The following is an 18,195-nucleotide window of genomic DNA, read 5'->3' as shown; positions in this document are numbered from 1 at the left end:
CAATGCCATCAGATTCAAATCTAAGTGATCTCTTATCCCTTTTTGACCAACTCCAAACTTAGTTCTAGTACTGGTCCTGGGTCGCACCTTCTCAGAACCTGTTAGCTTTTCCACCGTCTACAGAGCCCACAGAGCCCACAGAGCCACGTTCCCCCCAGAAATCACCCTGGGTATCCCCTCAAACACGAGTTTTGTTCTCGAGGCTCCCTCGAGTTTATGTTGTACTTGTACTTGTACTTCTGCCTGAGGACCGTCCTCCTCGGAGACAGTTTGTCTCCTACTCCTACCACTGCTTTCCACAAGCTCTGTTTTTAAAATGGCAGTAACAACATTTTGGTTGGTCTTGTTGGTCACAATAACCCTGCCCCCCCAGCCCCAAGACTTAGTTCGGGATCAGTTTTCCTGGCCAAGAGCTGGTTCTTTAGCTGTTGAAACTCCAAGAACTGGTTCAGCATAAGGCACTGGCTCCAAACCGGCCCTCAAAATGCCTGGACTTTTACCACTAAAACTGCCTCGCTGCACACTCACTACTAAAGGCTTCATTCATCAGTGTGTTTTAGTTACTGGAATATTTCTTAAATACAAGATGTCCTTCTTGAATCTAACAAGTCTGTCTGTGTTAAACCTGTATCTAACTTCCTTTCCAAATGTGCTTCTCTTTCGTCTTCAGGAGGGCGAAGACGACATCACCTTCCAGAATAAGATCACCTCCGCAGACCTGAGTCAAATCATTTCCCGGCAGCACGACGTCGAGATCCTCTTCTCCTGCGTCTACCCGAAGCGAACCAACCTGACACTGGAGTTCAGGCACAAGAACCCGTATGCCTTCAAGGAGAAGGGCTTCGGCACGTTCACCTTCCAGTTTGAGTTCTTCGAGAGCCAACGTTTCAGGAGGCAGGTGAACGCCAGCACTTACCCGGTGGAGGTGGACCTCAAGCAGATGATGTTCATGCAGATCGAGGCGACCACCTCCATCCCCGACACGCAGCTGTTCGTGGAGTCCTGCAGGGCGACGCCGTACGACAACCCCAACTCTCGCATCGGCTACACCATCATCGAACACGGGTAGGCACGCTCACCGAAAAGGCTTTGGTGTGAAACTCCATTCCAGAACCTTTGTTCCATCCATCCATCCATCCATCCATCCATCCATCGTCTACCGCTTATCCTGTATTCAGGGTCGCGGGGGGGCTGGAGCTGATCCCAGCTGTCATTGGGCGAAGGGGGGGTTCACCCTGGACAGGACGCCAGTCTATCACAGGGCCAGAACCTTTGTTTTTACTGTAAAATATATTTTTACAATTAGCCCAAAGGCAGGAGGAAGATGTGATGTTTAGCTCAGGTGAGTTTTATGCATGTAGCTGTGCCCGCCATCGTTTAGCAATCGAGAAACAACTGTTGAATTAAAACCTGTAAATGTCTGGTTTGTCACGTGTTCAGTTGTCAGAATCCATATCATGGATATTCCAACAACGACTCAAGATCTGCAGAATCCAGACCAGGATCACGACTGTTTCTGAGCAACAGATGTTTCAGTTTAACGCGTGACCGTGGTAGCTGGTGATTCGTGTTAACTTACAAAATGGTTCTTTACGAACTGTAAAAGAGTCTTTTACTTGTACTATTTCCTGTTACAAACCCTTTTATCTGCATTATGTCACAGATGTGCCAGGGACCAGACGGTGCAGATCTACCCGAGCGCCAGGTCTCAGTTCAGATTTGGAATGGAGGCGTTTGAGTTCATCGGTGCTCATGCAGAGGTACGATTACGTTTTATAAACGCAGAGTATTTTTCGTAGTATAACTAGTATGTCACAATCAGACCACACTGTCTAATTTTTACTCTCTGCGACTGCAGGTCTACATCACCTGCTCGGTCCTCCTGTGTGAGGTTGGCGTTTCCGGGACCAGGTGCTCTCAGGGGTGCATGAGGTCCAACTCGGGGATCCACCGTGTCAGAAGGGCTGCCGCGGGCCAGACTTCCAGCCACTTAATTTCCCAGGGACCTTTGCGCCTGGTTGAACCTTCTGACGGTGGTGAGTGTGCACAAACAGACCCTCAGTGTAACCAACACATTCTCGCACCCTGAGCATCAAACGACGGCGTTCTACGTACCAAACCGCACATGAATGCATCTTCCATTTCAGCACCTGATCTTGGTCTGAGCCTGAATCTGGGCCTGAACCTGGTCTTCGTCGGCGTCTGCCTCGTGGCCTGCGGTGCCGTGATCTACCGAGTGAGGAGGTCCAAAGCTAAATACGAAATGCTGCCGAGCTTCCAGACGGACTGAAGACGGAGACGTTGGTCCACCGTGATGCTGAGAACACAGTGTCTGCTGCTAGAGTCAACCCCGAACCCAGGAGGTTTAAAAGAGCTGGTTAGGATCGTTGTCCAGAATGTGAAACAATGAACAAAGTTCATTTTATAGATTGAGATGACATGAAGTGTGTTTGGGTGAAGTATTACTTTTAGGGGTTTAAGGGAAACATTTTAGAGTCACTTTATATCAACTTGAAGTTGAAACGTCTCTGTGTTTGTTTGTAGCTGTTTGTGCTTCAGATGCTTCTGTTCAGTTTATCTCAACAAAAACCATCTCCTATAAAATTACACTGTGAGGCAAATAAACTGCACTCGGAGTTATGTTTCAAGGGAAAAACTATTACAAAAAACGTAGATAATATATAAGATCATATTTATAAGAATATAAGAATATATCACAGTACAGTAGTACAACATTTTTTGTAAGAATAGTAGTAAAATGTAGTATGTGTGTGTGTATGGCTTCGGCTGTTGGATGGATATGATGCTATGAAAATTATTTTTTTATTCTCCAATAAGTCTGATGTTAAAAGTCTGAAGTCGTTAGCCAGTTTAATGAAAACCCAGTTTAAAAACATCTTCAAGTTTTAAAAAAACACTTAAACACACAAAACGTCTTTATTTTGGGCCATTTTACACCTTTATTTTATTTCAAAAGTGGAGATAGACAGAGGAGAGATTTCCATGTTTTGTGTATTACGAAGAGCATATCCAGCTGCGAGGGAGGGAGCAGCAACAGGACGGACAACTGTCTTTAATAAAGCTTAAAAATGTTTTTACAAAAGACCAAAGCAGAAGAACAGGGAACAAAACGTAATGACTGTAAATATTAATGACTGTAAATATTAATGACTGTAAATAAACAAATAAAGGAAGTGAGGCTTGAACGTAAAACATCATTCTTTAAATGAACACAAAGGGGTGATACACCAAATGGACTAGTTCAAGTCCACCACTAAGAATCAAAATGATTACAAAGAGTCCAGACTCCCCTCTCCTCCCTCTGCTGGTGGCTCCTCCCACTTCCTGTGGGCCGGATTCAAGATGGCTGCCACTTCAGGCTTTGGGCCTTTTTCTTTGCCAGAAGAAGGATAAAAAAGGTATCTGCAAAATGAAATGACTACAATTAGACCATGAAGTCAAGTGCAGTGATGCACGAACATAAATACTGTGGGGAGTGCCCTTATTTGGAAAATGTTTGAATACACGCAATGTGAATAAAATGTAAAGATACGCTGACGGGGCAGCCATCAACTACAGTACCCTCATGTGTTCCAAGTATCATTTCTCGTGAAATGTCACAAGTCACAACCCAAATGTACAGCTACAAAATGAATTCATACCCCGAAAACTTCATCACGTGACCTGACCCGTTTACACGACGGGAAACGCAGATACTTCCACGCGGTTCGGCCTCTCATTTACATGAAAACCCGTTTTTATCACAGAAGACGATTATTTCTAAAAAGAGATTTCTGATGACGCCGATTTGTGTTGTCGTGTCGAAACATATAATATATATAATGTATAATGTTTCTCTAATGACCCTGCTACGTGTAAACGTGGCCTGTCTGTCTGAGTGCCACTCCACCATGAAAACGCAGGTTGTGCAACGAACTGGCAACCTGTTGAGGGCGCAGGCGCTTTGAGCAACAGCTGTGTGACGTGAATGCTACGGAAGGGGGGGGGGATCTAGTGGCTGGATGTTATCAATGTTGTCAATAGCACCTTTAATGTGTCTAAAACATGACAGTAAATCCTAAATCCTAGCCACGTCCCTCGTCAGATATATGAAGAATCAAAATGTATTTTCTTCACTCTTTCTCTTTAAAAATGGATTTGACTGCTGAATATGTATAGAAAATACTGAATATATCAGTGAGTTTGTCGACATCAGCAGGAGCGTCAGCAGCATTTCATATGTGTGTGTGTGTGTGTGTGTGTGTGTGGGGGGGGGGGGGGGGTCCTGTCCTGCAAGTAGATGCAACTTCCCACATTCTGGTGCATTCGAACATGCTTTTAGAAGATGTCTCTTCCCTATCTAATGTCTCCTAGAAATGAAACTGAGAGTTAAACAGGCCTATCACTGTTATACTGATATTTCTTATAATGCCTTTGCAATAGTAGTTATACAACTGACTACAGAACAAAACAAGCTTTTGCACAGTGTATATCACATAGTGGCATGTGGGGGGGTCCAACTTATTTTTAAAAGGTGGGGGGGTCCCGACCTCCATATATGGTGGCGACGCCCATGGACATCAGTCCGCAGGTGAAAACAAGGTGGACAGTCGTCTGTCATCGCCTCAGTTTTTTATCAATAATCCAAACGTAGGCGAGGCTACCAGGCAGCTACTGGGACCACATCACTGGGTTTGTTGTTTTTAAGAAACACTTTTACTTTTGTTTCCGACTAACAGCATCATCTTCATCGTTTCATTGATGCCATTGTTCCTGCCTTGAGATCGCTGCTGATTAACCGTTGGTTTGTCTGCTCACTAAACAAGTTTACCCTCATTAAATTCAGATTTTTTACCTGTGACAGTCGGATTCATCTTCTTTTATTGTCGGTATATTTCCTGTTACACATTTTGTCTGTATTTAATATTAAATTATTCATTTTGTTTCTGACAAAATACAACAAATTAAAAAATGTAGAAAAACTGTTTTTTTCTACTTCGTCAGCGCATCAGTAAAGATAAGAGAATCTAGATTATTAGATGGATGTCTGAATGGTAGTCCTGTTCGGGCTCGGCCTCGCCAACATCTACATAATCCCATCGGTTTCTCACAGCTTCTGTTCCACGCACACAGACACTCGATCGCCGACACGCTCGATGGACTAAGTGGCATTTTGTCCTCGCATACTTCCTTGAAGGTTAATCTTGATCAACATTTGTGTGTTTTGCACAAGTTTGTTACCTGAAACCACGGGCACGCAAATCCCTGTGATTGATCCAATAAAAACAATAATAAAAGGACACGCACAGGTGTTCAAGTTCCTTATTGTCACGCAACAATTACAATGAGGAAGTCTTGGATTATATAATTATTTAAACCTTTATTTTAACTCGTTGGTCACTGAGGTTTCCCTCATTTACAGGGACTATATATTTATATATGACCCTAATTGTTCAGAAAGGCACCTTTAAATAATAACAAATATACAAAACTGAGCAAAAACAAATAAAATATGAAGAAACAGACTTAAATGAAAGCAGTACGGGGGAATACAGGGAGGATTAAAGGTAATCTCAGTAATCTCAGGATTACCCAGAATGTGAAACCATTTGTGTCGAAGACAAAGCGAGCGAAAACAGAAGAATGCTGACGGGAATGATTAACACGAGTGGTAAAGCGACGTACGTCGAATGTGAAACTTAACTCGGTTCCTGCCGGTAAACGCTGCCTCGACACAGGCATGACCTTCTGACCTCAGCTGAGTAAGGAGGGAAACGCCCACACAGCCGGTCAAAGGAGGTGAAGAGTAGTTAAACCACCTGGAAACTAATGTATGTGTGTGTGTTGAGCAGATGTTGTTGACTGACTCAGATCCAACTGACGGATCCATCATGACGTACAATAAAAAACAAGTAATCATACAACGTTAGCTACATGTTCTAGGCTCTTTCTCGCTCCTGGTTGGTCGTCTGTAGACCAGACAAAAACAGTTCAGCCTTCGCCGTCTTCCGACGCCACACATCGTCCGAAGGATGCGTCCGCTGAATTGGGCTGTTGTGATATAAATATACATAGTGACGGCCCCCTACTGGTTGAAACCCGGCTAGTGCAATTGATTTTTTTCTTTTGAATTTGGACTGCTCTGGAGCCAGGAGATGTATAGTGATTAGCGATTAGCATACGCTAATTGAAAGGTCTGTCATGAATGGCAAGGTCCAGCTACGTGTTTAAGTAACGTAGACCAAGCCCAGCAGTTCGTGTGGCACTTTTTATGTTCTGTTACTGTAGCATGGAACAAGCTAGCTAGCTAACTAGCCCGCCCCCAAATGAGTCAAATTTAACACAGGCAAATGACGGAAAGCGGAGGGTTACCAGTGTAGCATTAAATAATGGTGGAATTAGCAAGCTGGCCAATGAACCAGCTGATTGCTAGTAAGCTAAGTTATCTTGCTAATTCCACCATTCTTTAATGCCACACTGGTTACATGGTAACCCTCCTGAGTTAGCTATCTAGCCTGAGTTAGGCTAGTTAGCTAGGCTCGGGCAACGTTACGACTCCAGTGATGGTCGTTGCTGAAAAAAACAAAAAAACCCTCAGTGAGTGAGTTCACTTTACTTTACAGAAGCGTCCTGCTACAATGGTCACGATGGCAATGCTACGCATCAAAATGGCCGCCACTCTGACCGTCCTGCCACATTCATTTTAAATAGGAACGTCCCTTTTAATGTGTCTAAAAGTTAACAGGACAGTCTTGTTCAACAGAAGACAATGGAAGAAGACCATGTCTGTTTGCTTTTAACTTGTTACTCGACTTCTTCACTGGTTGTAGTTCTAATACAGTACTACAAAGTACTACCAAAGTCTTTAAATCCTAGTGACGTCTTTGCTTCCGACTAAACAATATCACTAGAAGTAGAAAATCTGGTTATTGCAGGAGGCAGGTTTATTGCCAAATTGCTGCTGCTGAATACCATTTGATTGATGTTGCGACAGCGTGGTGAACAATTTTGCAAACTGGATAAAGGGAAACTAAAAATAATTTGAGCATATTTATGACTGCAAAACATTTGATCTATTTAAATGTAGTGTAAAAACAACCACTGCGTACACAATAGTGTTCTCTTTGTCGTGTTGGGTTTCATTATCACGCTTTTTGGAGACGTCGAAAATGCTGTGGAACCGGTTTGGAGCTTATTCTCAAACATACCGGGCATACCGTGAGACTTGGCAGGACCGCCGCTGCCACCGCCTCCGGGCCGGCCTATAACTGCACACACACACACACACACACACACATATATATATAGAGAGAGATGCTGCAGGTGGTTGAGTTTGGGGGCATCATGGCTTCCACATCAGTCCTCCTGGTTCAGCTGGTCCTGGTCTCGTTGGCGTCTGCATCGCATCACTTTGGGGGAACCGCCACCTTCACCTACAAAGGAAGAAACCCTGATGGAACATTCCGGGTGAGAGATGCCACTTTTGATGTTTGATGCATTAAAGACCATTTATCTCCCCTGGGATTTGTCATATTGTGGGAAATCCATTTTTATTATTATTATTATCATTTTATTTTATTATATTTGGATTATAATCTTTTTAATTACTAATTGTATTATTTGTGTTGTTTTGCATTATAATAATAATTATTGGTGTAATTATTATTATTACTATTATCATTATTGGTCTTATTCTAATTATTATTATTGGTGTAATTATTATTATTAATATTATCATTATTGGTCTTATTCTAATTATTATTGGTGTAATTATTATTATTAATATTATCATTATTGGTCTTATTCTAATTATTATTATTGGTGTAATTATTATTATTAATATTATCATTATTGGTCTTATTCTAATTATTATTGGTGTAATTATTATTATTGGTGTTATTGTTATTATTGTTATCATTGCTCTTATTTGAGGTTTGCTTTCTCTGATTATTCTATGAATTTAACACTTATTTCAGTTACTGTTTTTGCTATTATTTTTCAGTCTTTTGAAAGCAGATTTAAGTACATTGATTAAAATACATTATTATCATTATTATTATTATTTGTTGATGCTTTATTGATGATTATCTTCCTTTCTGAAGCAGTAAAACTCCTCCTGATGTTGCTGTCATGCTGCATGTCTTTATAACGTGATGTCAAATTTTAAAGCGGTGCATCCACATTTCTCTCTTTGGAGTAAGAATTGAATGTATGAGGGCTGGAGTTGATCCCAGCGGTTGTTATTATTATTATTATTATTATTATTATTATTATTGTGGTTTTAAATCCTGTTTTCTTTACCATAATTCATCCAGGAACGTGCAACTTCTCAGACATGTGGCATGATTATTATTTATCACGGTTCAAGATGAAACCCTTCTTCCGTCACACCGTCTTTTAACTGTAATAATCTTTTTTCCAGGTGGCCATTCGCAACAGGGGAACCTATAATGGGTGCCAGTACAGCCATCACTGGTCTTGTTACCAGGGCAACTGTGGCCGCCACCATAGAATCCAGAGGGGAACGCTGGACCGGAGCACCAATTCACCACAGTACACCAGGGAATGGTGTGAAACCGAAACAGTCACTACAAGAGACGTCCCGAGTGACAAACCTTTTCAAATGAGGTGAGCTTTACGTTAATGCCACATTAATGCCACGTTAAGTCACATTAATGCCACGCTAAGTCACATTAATGCCACATTAAGTCACATTAATGCCACGCTAAGTCACATTAATGCCACATTAAGTCACATTAATGCTACGTTAAGTCACGTTAATGCCACATTAAGTCACATTAAGTCACATTAATGCTACGTTAAGTCACGTTAATGCCACATTAAGTCACATTAATGCCACGCTAAGTCACATTAATACCACATTAAGTCACATTAATGCCACGTTAAGTCACATTAATGCCACATTAAGTCACATTAATGCCACGTTAAGTCACATTAATGCCACATTAAGTCACATTAATGCTACGTTAAGTCACGTTAATGCCACATTAAGTCACATTAATGCTACGTTAAGTCACGTTAATGCCACATTAAGTCACATTAATGCCACGTTAAGTCACATTAATGCCACATTAAGTCACATTAATGCTACGTTAAGTCACGTTAATGCCACATTAAGTCACATTAATGCTACGTTAAGTCACGTTAATGCCACATTAAGTCACATTAATGCTACGTTAAGTCACGTTAATGCCACATTAAGTCACATTAATGCTACGTTAAGTCACGTTAATGCCACATTAAGTCACATTAATGCTACGTTAAGTCACGTTAATGCCACATTAAGTCACATTAATGCTACGTTAAGTCACGTTAATGCCACATTAAGTCACATTAATGCTACGTTAAGTCACGTTAATGCCACATTAAGTCACATTAAGTCACATTAATGCTACGTTAAGTCACGTTAATGCCACATTAAGTCACATTAATGCCACATTAAGTCACATTAATGCTACGTTAAGTCACGTTAATGCCACATTAAGTCACATTAATGCTACGTTAAGTCACGTTAATGCCACATTAAGTCACATTAATGCTACGTTAAGTCACGTTAATGCCACATTAAGTCACATTAATGCTACGTTAAGTCACGTTAATGCCACATTTAGTCACATTAAGTCACATTAATGCCACGTTAAGTCACGTTAATGCCATGTTAATGTTAAGGTCACATTAATGCTACGTTAAGGCCACATTAATGTCACGTTAAGCCAGATTAATGCCACGTTAAATCACGTTAACGCCACATTAAGTCACATTAATGCCACGTTAATGCCACGTTAAATCAGATTAATTTCACGTTAAGTCACGTTAATGTCACATTAATGCCACACGTTAAGTCATGTTAAGGTCACATTAATGCCACACGTTAAATCAGATTAATGCCACGTTAATGCCACGTTAAGTCACGTTAATGTCACATTAATGCCACACGTTAAATCAGATTAATGTTACGTTAATGCCACGTTAACTCAGATTATGCCACGTTAATGCCACGTTAAGTCACGTTAATGTCACATTAATGCCACACGTTAAATCAGATTAATGTTACGTTAATGCCACGTTAAGTCACGTTAAGGTCACATTAATGCCACACGTTAAATCAGATTAATGTTACGTTAATGCCACGTTAAGTCACGTTAAGGTCACATTAATGCCACACGTTAAATCAGATTAATGTTACGTTAATGCCACGTTAAGTCACGTTAAGGTCACATTAATGCCACGTTAAATCAGATTAATGTTACGTTAATGCCACGTTAAGTCACGTTAAGGTCACATTAATGCCACACGTTAAATCAGATTAATGTTACGTTAATGCCACGTTAAGTCACGTTAAGGTCACATTAATGCCACACGTTAAATCAGATTAATGCCACGTTAATGCCACGTTAAGTCACATTAATGCCACACGTTAAGTCAGATTAATGTTACGTTAATGCCACTTTTCAAGTCATCCAGTTGGAATCGTGGATAATGTTTGTTGTCATTCTGCTCATCATTAAAATAACATGCAGTAGCTCAAGAGTGTCCTTCGCACACATACCAGGTCAGCTAGCTGCTGTTGGATCCCAACGCGTAACTCGGTCAGCAATTGGAGACTACGGACTTTAGTGGATTTGGGATCGAGATCCGACACTGGAAAACCCAACAGATCACCAGACATCGCCATTCTGCCTTTCCTACGGTGAGTCCTCCCTGCAGGAGACGGCTTGGCTGAAGTGTAATCATTCGCTGTTCTACTGCATTTGTGCAGCCGCCCAGATGTGCAAGCTATCCAGATGTGCACGCTAATTTGTGCATTAATGTGTCTATTTAAGAGTTCCCCAGAACTGCCCACGGACGTACAAGCTGACGTCCTTTGATCCTGATGGCGACAGAGTTCGATGCCGATATGGAAGTGTCAGAAACGTGGAGTGCAGCTCGTGTAACCAGCCAGCAGGCTTCGTCTTAGATCAGGTGAGTTGGAAAATCTAAATAAATGTACAAAACCGGTACAGATAGGATGCTTTGTCTCACTTTAACCACAAAACGTTCACCTTGTTAGGGCTCATGCACGCTACAGTACCGCTACGCCACCGTCAACTCCAGAGTTTATGGATTTGAGTTGGTGCTGGAGGACTTCCCGCAAAGGCCCATCACTCTGGCCTACACTGATGGATCCCGATCCCCGAGGGCTCCACTGGTTCTGAGGAGAAAGAGAGCTGTGTTCGCAACACACACATATGCACCAACCACCGCAGCTCCAACCACAGCCAGGTTTACTACATACCCAACCACAACTGCAGGTACACATGCACCCCCAACCACACTGGCAGCACCAACCTCTGGCGCAGTAACAACCACAATCCCATGGTGGTGGTTATATACAGCACCAATCACCACTGCAGCACCAACCACCGCAGCTCCAACCACCGCAGCACCAACCACATACCCATGGTGGTGGTTAGCACCAACCACCGCAGCTCCAACCACCGCAGCACCAACCACATACCCATGGTGGTGGTTATATACAGCACCAACCACAGCAGCACCAACCACATACCCATGGTGGTGGTTATATACAGGAACAACCACCGCAGCACCAACCACCGCAGCCCCAACCACCGCAGTCCCAACCACCGCAGCCCCAACCACAGCAGCACCAACCACAGCAGCACCAACCACATACCCATGGTGGTGGTTATATACAGGAACAACCACTGCAGCACCAACCACCGCAGCCCCAACCACCGCAGCCCCAACCACATACCCATGGTGGTGGTTACATACAGGAACAACCACCGCAGCACCAACCACCGCAGCCCCAACCACCGCAGCCCCAACCACCGCAGTCCCAACCACCGCAGCCCCAACCACCGCAGCCCCAACCACATACCCATGGTGGTGGTTATATACAGCACCAACCACCGCAGCTCCAACCACCGCAGCTCCAACCACCGCAGTCCCAACCACCGCAGCCCCAACCACAGCAGCACCAACCACAGCAGCACCAACCACATACCCATGGTGGTGGTTATATACAGGAACAACCACTGCAGCACCAACCACCGCAGCCCCAACCACCGCAGCCCCAACCACATACCCATGGTGGTGGTTACATACAGGAACAACCACCGCAGCACCAACCACCGCAGCCCCAACCACCGCAGTCCCAACCACCGCAGCCCCAACCACCGCAGCCCCAACCACATACCCATGGTGGTGGTTATATACAGCACCAACCACCGCAGCTCCAACCACCGCAGCTCCAACCACCGCAGCCCCAACCACCGCAGCCCCAACCACATACCCATGGTGGTGGTTACATACAGGAACAACCACTGCAGCACCTACCACAGTTGCCACAACAACCACATTCCCATGGTGGGCTAATTTCACCATCCACAGATATACTACTTCTACAACCAATCTGCGGTACCCTGCCACCACGAGGCACCTGCACGCCACCACTCCTCCTCTCAGTAAACTACCACTGCAATTCTCTTTTCTCGGTGAGTCAGTGGGTCAATCAATGTAAACAAATAAGCTTTCATGCATGGCAACGCATTGATTGCTTGTCGCACTTTGGAATTTAAATTCATCTTTTTTCTGTTTTAACCCCAGTGGACCCGCCTGCTCCATCGTGTCAGGAGGGACTCTACTTGCCAAAGTTTGTGCAGCCGACGCCTGAAAATGGAGCCCGTCTCCAAGCGGAGGTCAACAAGGAGGTGGTGATCAGAGTCAAGGCGAGGGCTGCGTACGCCACGTAAGTGATCACCGACGTGTTGGTGAGTTGGTGAGTGACGCAACATCGGCAATAAGGAGGGAAATCTCTCTTTGTTGTCACGCAGAGTACATGACCTCATCATGAGCGGCCCGCTGAACATCAGCAAGCACCGGACCACACGTGACGAGTTCGTCATCCGGTGGACGCCCGTCGCAGACGACCTGGGAGACCTTTACCACATCTGCTTCGCTGTTGAAGCAATCAAAGGGTGAGCCTCGGCTTCCTCCTCATAGAACTACTGTGTCTGTGTGTGTGTGACACCATGGCTTTACATTTTAACACATTTTGCAGGTTTGTTGTAACCACGCCGTCCAGGTATTACGGTCACTATTACCAACCCAACCCATCTTCACGGTGAGTAACATTAGATGTTTCTCGTAACGACAAGGCTGAGTGTTGGAGAATGAAAAGTCGGAACGCTGTCACGTGAGTCGTTGGTGTTCTTAGTCACGTAACTTTTCAGTCACTCGGTGGGTGACGTGATTCGTTAATCACTCAGTAGTGGTACGAGTCGTTACTCACCTGAGTCGTTAGTCATCAGTCGTTAGTCATCTGAGTCGTTACTCACCTGAGTGGTTAATCACTCAGGTGAGATATGAGTTGTTAGTCGCCTGAGATGTTCGTCATCGGAGTCGTAGGTGCCGTTTTTTAAGTGAGTCGTTAGTCACTCAGTGGTCCCGTTAATCAGTAGTGATGTGAGTGAGTTGATATGTTGTTAGTCACGTGAGTCGTTAGTCCTTTGAGTCGTTGGTGCGGTTACATTTGATTCAAGTCAAAACAGGGTTAAATCTGTCGTAATTAGAAGTCAAACACACGACTCATGACTTTAACTCGACAAATCAGGCTTCAAGTCATTGTTGATGGATGTTTTTCAGGTCCGGCATCTATCAGTCTGAGATGAGGTGTGTTCTGGTGGACGTCCGGAAGCCGCAAAGTGAGTCTGACTTTAACACCAACATGTAAATGCTATGTTAGAGCGCCAACTATTGGCTGGGAGCCTGGTGGACCTTTAGAGAACCAGCACAAAAGCAGAAGTAAGAGAAGTAAGATATAGCTCATTATAAAGCTTCATTTGAAAACATCCAGTTAACTCCCATGTGATCTGCGGTGAGTCCACGATGACGGTTGAGGTGGAGAAAGCTTCTTTCTCTGGACTCCAGGCGGACCATTTGCGGCTCAGCGACCCGACCAACACCGCCTGCAACCTCCGCTCTAACAGCACGCACGTCTTCGCCGTCGTGCCCCTCAACGCCTGCGGCACTCAGATCGAGGTAGCCATCTTTGTGTCACTACCCACACTGTGTTGCTTTTCATTAGCGTCCTGAGGGCTGAGCGCACAACCTTTAACCCCCCCTGCAGGAAGACGACGAAAACCTCATGTTTAAGAACAAAATCACCACGGCGGACAACGCCAACGACCTGATCACCAGGAAGCACCTGCTGGAGCTGCAGTTCTACTGCCAGTACCCCAAACGTGGCAACGTGACGCTGGGCTTCACGGCGCACCGGAGGAACGTCACGGTGTGGGAGCGCGGCTTCGGCACCTTCACCTACGAGTTTGAGTTCTTCCCCAACAGAAGCTTCCAGACCATGATGGACCCGAACTCGTACCCTCTGGAGTACGACATCGGGAGCCGGATCTACATGCAGATCGAGGCCACGTCCTCAGTCAACAACACTGAGCTGTTCGTGGAGTCCTGCAGAGCCGCGCCGTACGACAACCCCAACTACCGGCCGACCTACACCATCATCAATGAGGGGTAGGCGTCAGTGCACCACCTAGTGGCCGCAGAGGGCACGACAGTGGATTTTCTTCTTTTTTTTACCCCCTCTATCGACCAGTTAGTGCTTATGTACCGAAAAGGGTTAATCTGAGGGGTTTCTTTCTAAAAATCAAAGTCTATTAAAGTCAGAATTCTGACTTTAATTTGAAAATATACATTCTTATGTTTCTGCTTGTTTGTCTGTTTTTCTGAGCAGGTGTAAAGTGGACCCGACCCTCGAAATCCACTCCCCCTCCCACAACAAACAGTTCAAGTTCAGCATGGAGGCCTTCAAGTTCATCGGCTTGCACGACCAGGTGAAGACTGCAGCGAGGGACGGTTAACGTCTCCATGTCCAACGCTTCCACGAGTATCTCAGTATCTCATGTTTTACTGTCATCTAAGGAAATTTTGTGTGTGATGCATGCAGGTCTACATCAGCTGCTCAGTCCTGATGTGTGAAGCGGGGAACCCCAGCACCAGGTGCTCGAAGGGATGCGTCAACTCCACGTCGTGGGCAGCCGGGTCTAGCCATCCCCACCACCGGCGAAAAAGAGAGGCCGCCACTCAGACTTCGGTGCACTTCGTTTCCCAGGGTCCCTTGCGCCTACGGAGATCAGCGGACACCACCGGAAGCCAAGGTATGGAAACAAGAAGCAAATAGAAAAAAGATAATGGTATACCTAACTTGGGTAAAAGGGATCCAAGAAATGGGCTTTCCATTGAAAGAGTCTGGAAGTTCTAGATCCACGAACCAGCCTCGGTTTGCTGTTTTCTGCTGCTTTATAAAGTAAATCTGTTCGTACAGATGGTTAGACTTTGAAACGGTGCTTCTCTCTTTTCCCCCTAGTGGTCCACCTGAACCTGAATCTGGTTTTCATCGCTGGATGTCTTCTGGCGTCCGTCGGCATGATCAGTGCCGTGGCCATGTACAAAGCCAAAGTGTCAAAGGTCACGTACCAACCGTTGCCCACTTTTGAAAGTTGAGCAACTCTGTCTCCTACAAAATGATCTTCCCACACAACTAAACCACTCTCAGCTACCAGACTAGTCCACCACCCAGACCTCCTCCCTAAGTAGACCCTTCTTTGACTGTTCCACCCAGACCTCCTCCCTACGTAGACCCTTCTTTGACTGTTCCACCCAGACCTCCTCCCTACGTAGACTCCTTTTTGACTGTTCCACCCAGACCTCTTCCCTACGTAGTCCCTTCTTTGACTGTTCCACCCAGACCTCCTGCCTACGTAGACTCCTTTTTGACTGTTCCACCCAGACCTCCTCCCTACGTAGACTCCTTTTTGACTGTTCCACCCAGACCTCTTCCCTACGTAGACCCTTCTTTGACTGTTCCACCCAGACCTCCTGCCTACGTAGACTCCTTTTTAACTATTCCACCCAGACCTCCTCCCTACGTAGACCTCATTTTGACTGTTCCACCCAGACCTCTTCCCTACGTAGACCCTTCTTTGACTGTTCCACCCAGACCTCCTGCCTACGTAGACCCTTCTTTGACTGTTCCACCCAGACCTCCTCCCTATGTAGACTCTTTTTTAACTGTTCCACCCAGACCTCCTCCCTATGTAGACCCTTCTTTGACTGTTCCACCCAGACCTCCTCCCTACGTAGACTCTTTTTTGACTGTTCCACCCAGACCTCCTGCCTACGTAGACTCTTTTTTGTTCCACCCAGACCTCCTCCCTACGTAGACTCTTTTTTGTTCCACCCAGACCTCCTGCCTAGTTTTCTCTTAACTAACCCTGTAGGGAGGATCAACCAGTCCTGCAGCTGCTGACGGATTGTTCTCTTGTGTTCTTTCCTTTTGGGTCACGTTTAGTTTTACAAATGCTTCCACTTTTATGCATGTAACATGTAACAATATAATTCACTTTATTCTACCCAATCAGAATCATTCCTCTGCCCACTGTCAACAAAGCCCTTTACAGCTGGACCCAGTTAGTATACGCTTGCTTAATGGATCAATAAAAACATATATTCTTGGACATATAATTGGTCTGTTTTGACTTTTTGTTTTCTCTGACACCATGCTGGGATCAGGTAGAAGCAGGTTTGGTTATTAGCAAATATTAAGGTGTATTATTATGAATAATAGAAATAAAATTATGAATAAGCATTAATAGAAGGGCAACATCCCGGGATCATCGACGTGGCGTTAAACAAATGCAACGATAAAAACATAAAAATAAAATACCTGCAGCAGACGATGAAGCTCAAATGCTAAAGAGAAGAGGAGGCTCTTCTTCAGGTTCACGAAGGCTCGCCGCTGTTCTGGGGACGTCCAGGAGCATCTGATTGGCCGAGCCCGGTGCTCCAGAGAAGATCTGCCTTAAAACCAATCTTCAAAGTCGAACAGGAAGCCAGTTGATGATATGTGATCCTGGAAGATGAAGAGGCCGTTCAAGTGTCAAGTTCAGGTTTATACATTTGTTATAATTCCATAGGCAGTTTACACTAAATTAGGTTTTTTTCCAGACTCGGAGCCAGAAATCTCACACAATGGCTCCCCCTTCAAGATGACTGAAATTAAAAAAAACTTGTGAACTACGAATGAAGTCAAAGTGCTTTGAACTTGCATTCTATCTTATGGCCACCAGGGGGGCGACTAGTACATTTCTACCCAGCTCTGGAACAAAAATAGTCAAAATGTTATAATTATAATGTTTTTCCAGTCCTGTTGGGCATCTTATCAGTTATAGACGGTCTGTATACAAGCAGAAGTACGACTTTACTCAAGTACAAGTGTAAAAGTACCGGTTCTGAAATGTACTCAATGTAGAAAGTAACAAGTAAACCTATGAATGACATTTCTCCTGGCTGTTTTTTTTACAGACTAAATGAATCTGGCGTCATAATAATAAGAATAAAACAATGATTGTTCCCCTTAAATGCAATAAAACTAAAGTAACGAGCCTGTTTTGAAAACGTGAGTAGAAAGTACAGATATTTGTTTAAAATGTATGGAGGAAAAGTACAAAAGTTAAAGTACAGAAAAATTCTACTGAAATACAGCAAGAAAGTATTCGTAACTTCCCACCTCTGCACATGCACATATATTCTGCACTATGAATACAAATCTCATTGCGTTGATGTACCACAAGATGGCGTCACTGTTCTGTTAATTGTGAGCCCTTACATCAGGACCTATTGTTTTCTCAGCGGTCTCATCTGCAACAGCTGAATGTAGGTCACTCAGTGAAAGGGTTAAGTATTGTACTGTTAAAAAAAAACAACAACTCCATATATTATTTGTAATGAAAGCGTTTGATCCCCCAAGAATTTTGTTCCGGGTAATACATATGAATATATATATATATATATAATATTTGTATATTTTTTGTATATTGTGTATTTTTTTTTGTCTGTCTGTGTGTTCCTCTGTATGTTGGGAAATGGATCCCCCTGGGTCTGAAATAAAGGATTATATATATATATATATATGAAATTACAAATACTGACTATTTGTATTGTACATACTACTTTATTGTATTTTTATAATCTTTTAATTAACCTATAATAACGTTTTTATCTTATTATTATTTCCACTGGGGAACATGTAGAATTTGATTTTCAGTGATATAAGACATTCATTGTTCATTTGTATTATTTTATTATTAGTATCTG

At 43.9% G+C, this 18,195-nt stretch overlaps 1 protein-coding gene and 1 long non-coding RNA gene across 4 annotated transcripts; one reads left to right on the top strand and one right to left on the bottom strand.

Annotated features, from left to right (window-relative positions):
• Positions 1-7,308: 7,308 nt before the first annotated feature.
• On the top strand, positions 7,309-16,563 carry LOC311019034 (uncharacterized protein). 3 transcript variants are annotated; one of them, XM_084018198.1, is made up of 15 exons: positions 7,309-7,467; positions 8,423-8,628; positions 10,574-10,711; positions 10,845-10,983; positions 11,072-11,772; positions 11,824-12,518; positions 12,631-12,772; positions 12,858-13,001; positions 13,085-13,147; positions 13,669-13,727; positions 13,880-14,064; positions 14,153-14,553; positions 14,774-14,873; positions 14,987-15,197; positions 15,407-16,563. In XM_084018198.1, exons 1-15 carry the CDS (start codon positions 7,315-7,317, stop codon positions 15,541-15,543), a joined length of 3,474 nt encoding a protein of 1,157 aa, XP_083874324.1. In that variant the 5' UTR covers positions 7,309-7,314; the 3' UTR covers positions 15,544-16,563. The 3 variants fall into 3 exon arrangements, with proteins under 3 accessions (XP_083874324.1, XP_083874325.1, XP_083874323.1); XM_084018199.1 differs by having other exon boundaries at positions 11,072-12,216; positions 12,298-12,518; XM_084018197.1 differs by having other exon boundaries at positions 11,072-12,518.
• LOC311019056 lies at positions 15,612-17,411 on the bottom strand. The gene is made up of 2 exons (XR_014597782.1): positions 16,286-17,411; positions 15,612-16,209 (listed from the first exon to the last, which is right to left on the bottom strand). It is a non-coding gene; the product is annotated as an uncharacterized lncRNA (long non-coding RNA).
• Positions 17,412-18,195: the final 784 nt, after the last annotated feature.

The sequence above is a fragment of the Eutrigla gurnardus genome (assembly GCF_963514095.1).
Source record: "Eutrigla gurnardus genome assembly, chromosome: 1".
NCBI lineage: Eukaryota > Metazoa > Chordata > Actinopteri > Perciformes > Triglidae > Eutrigla > Eutrigla gurnardus.
The sequence above is the reverse complement of the archived record's forward strand: the minus strand, read 5'-3'. Positions and strand labels throughout refer to the sequence as shown.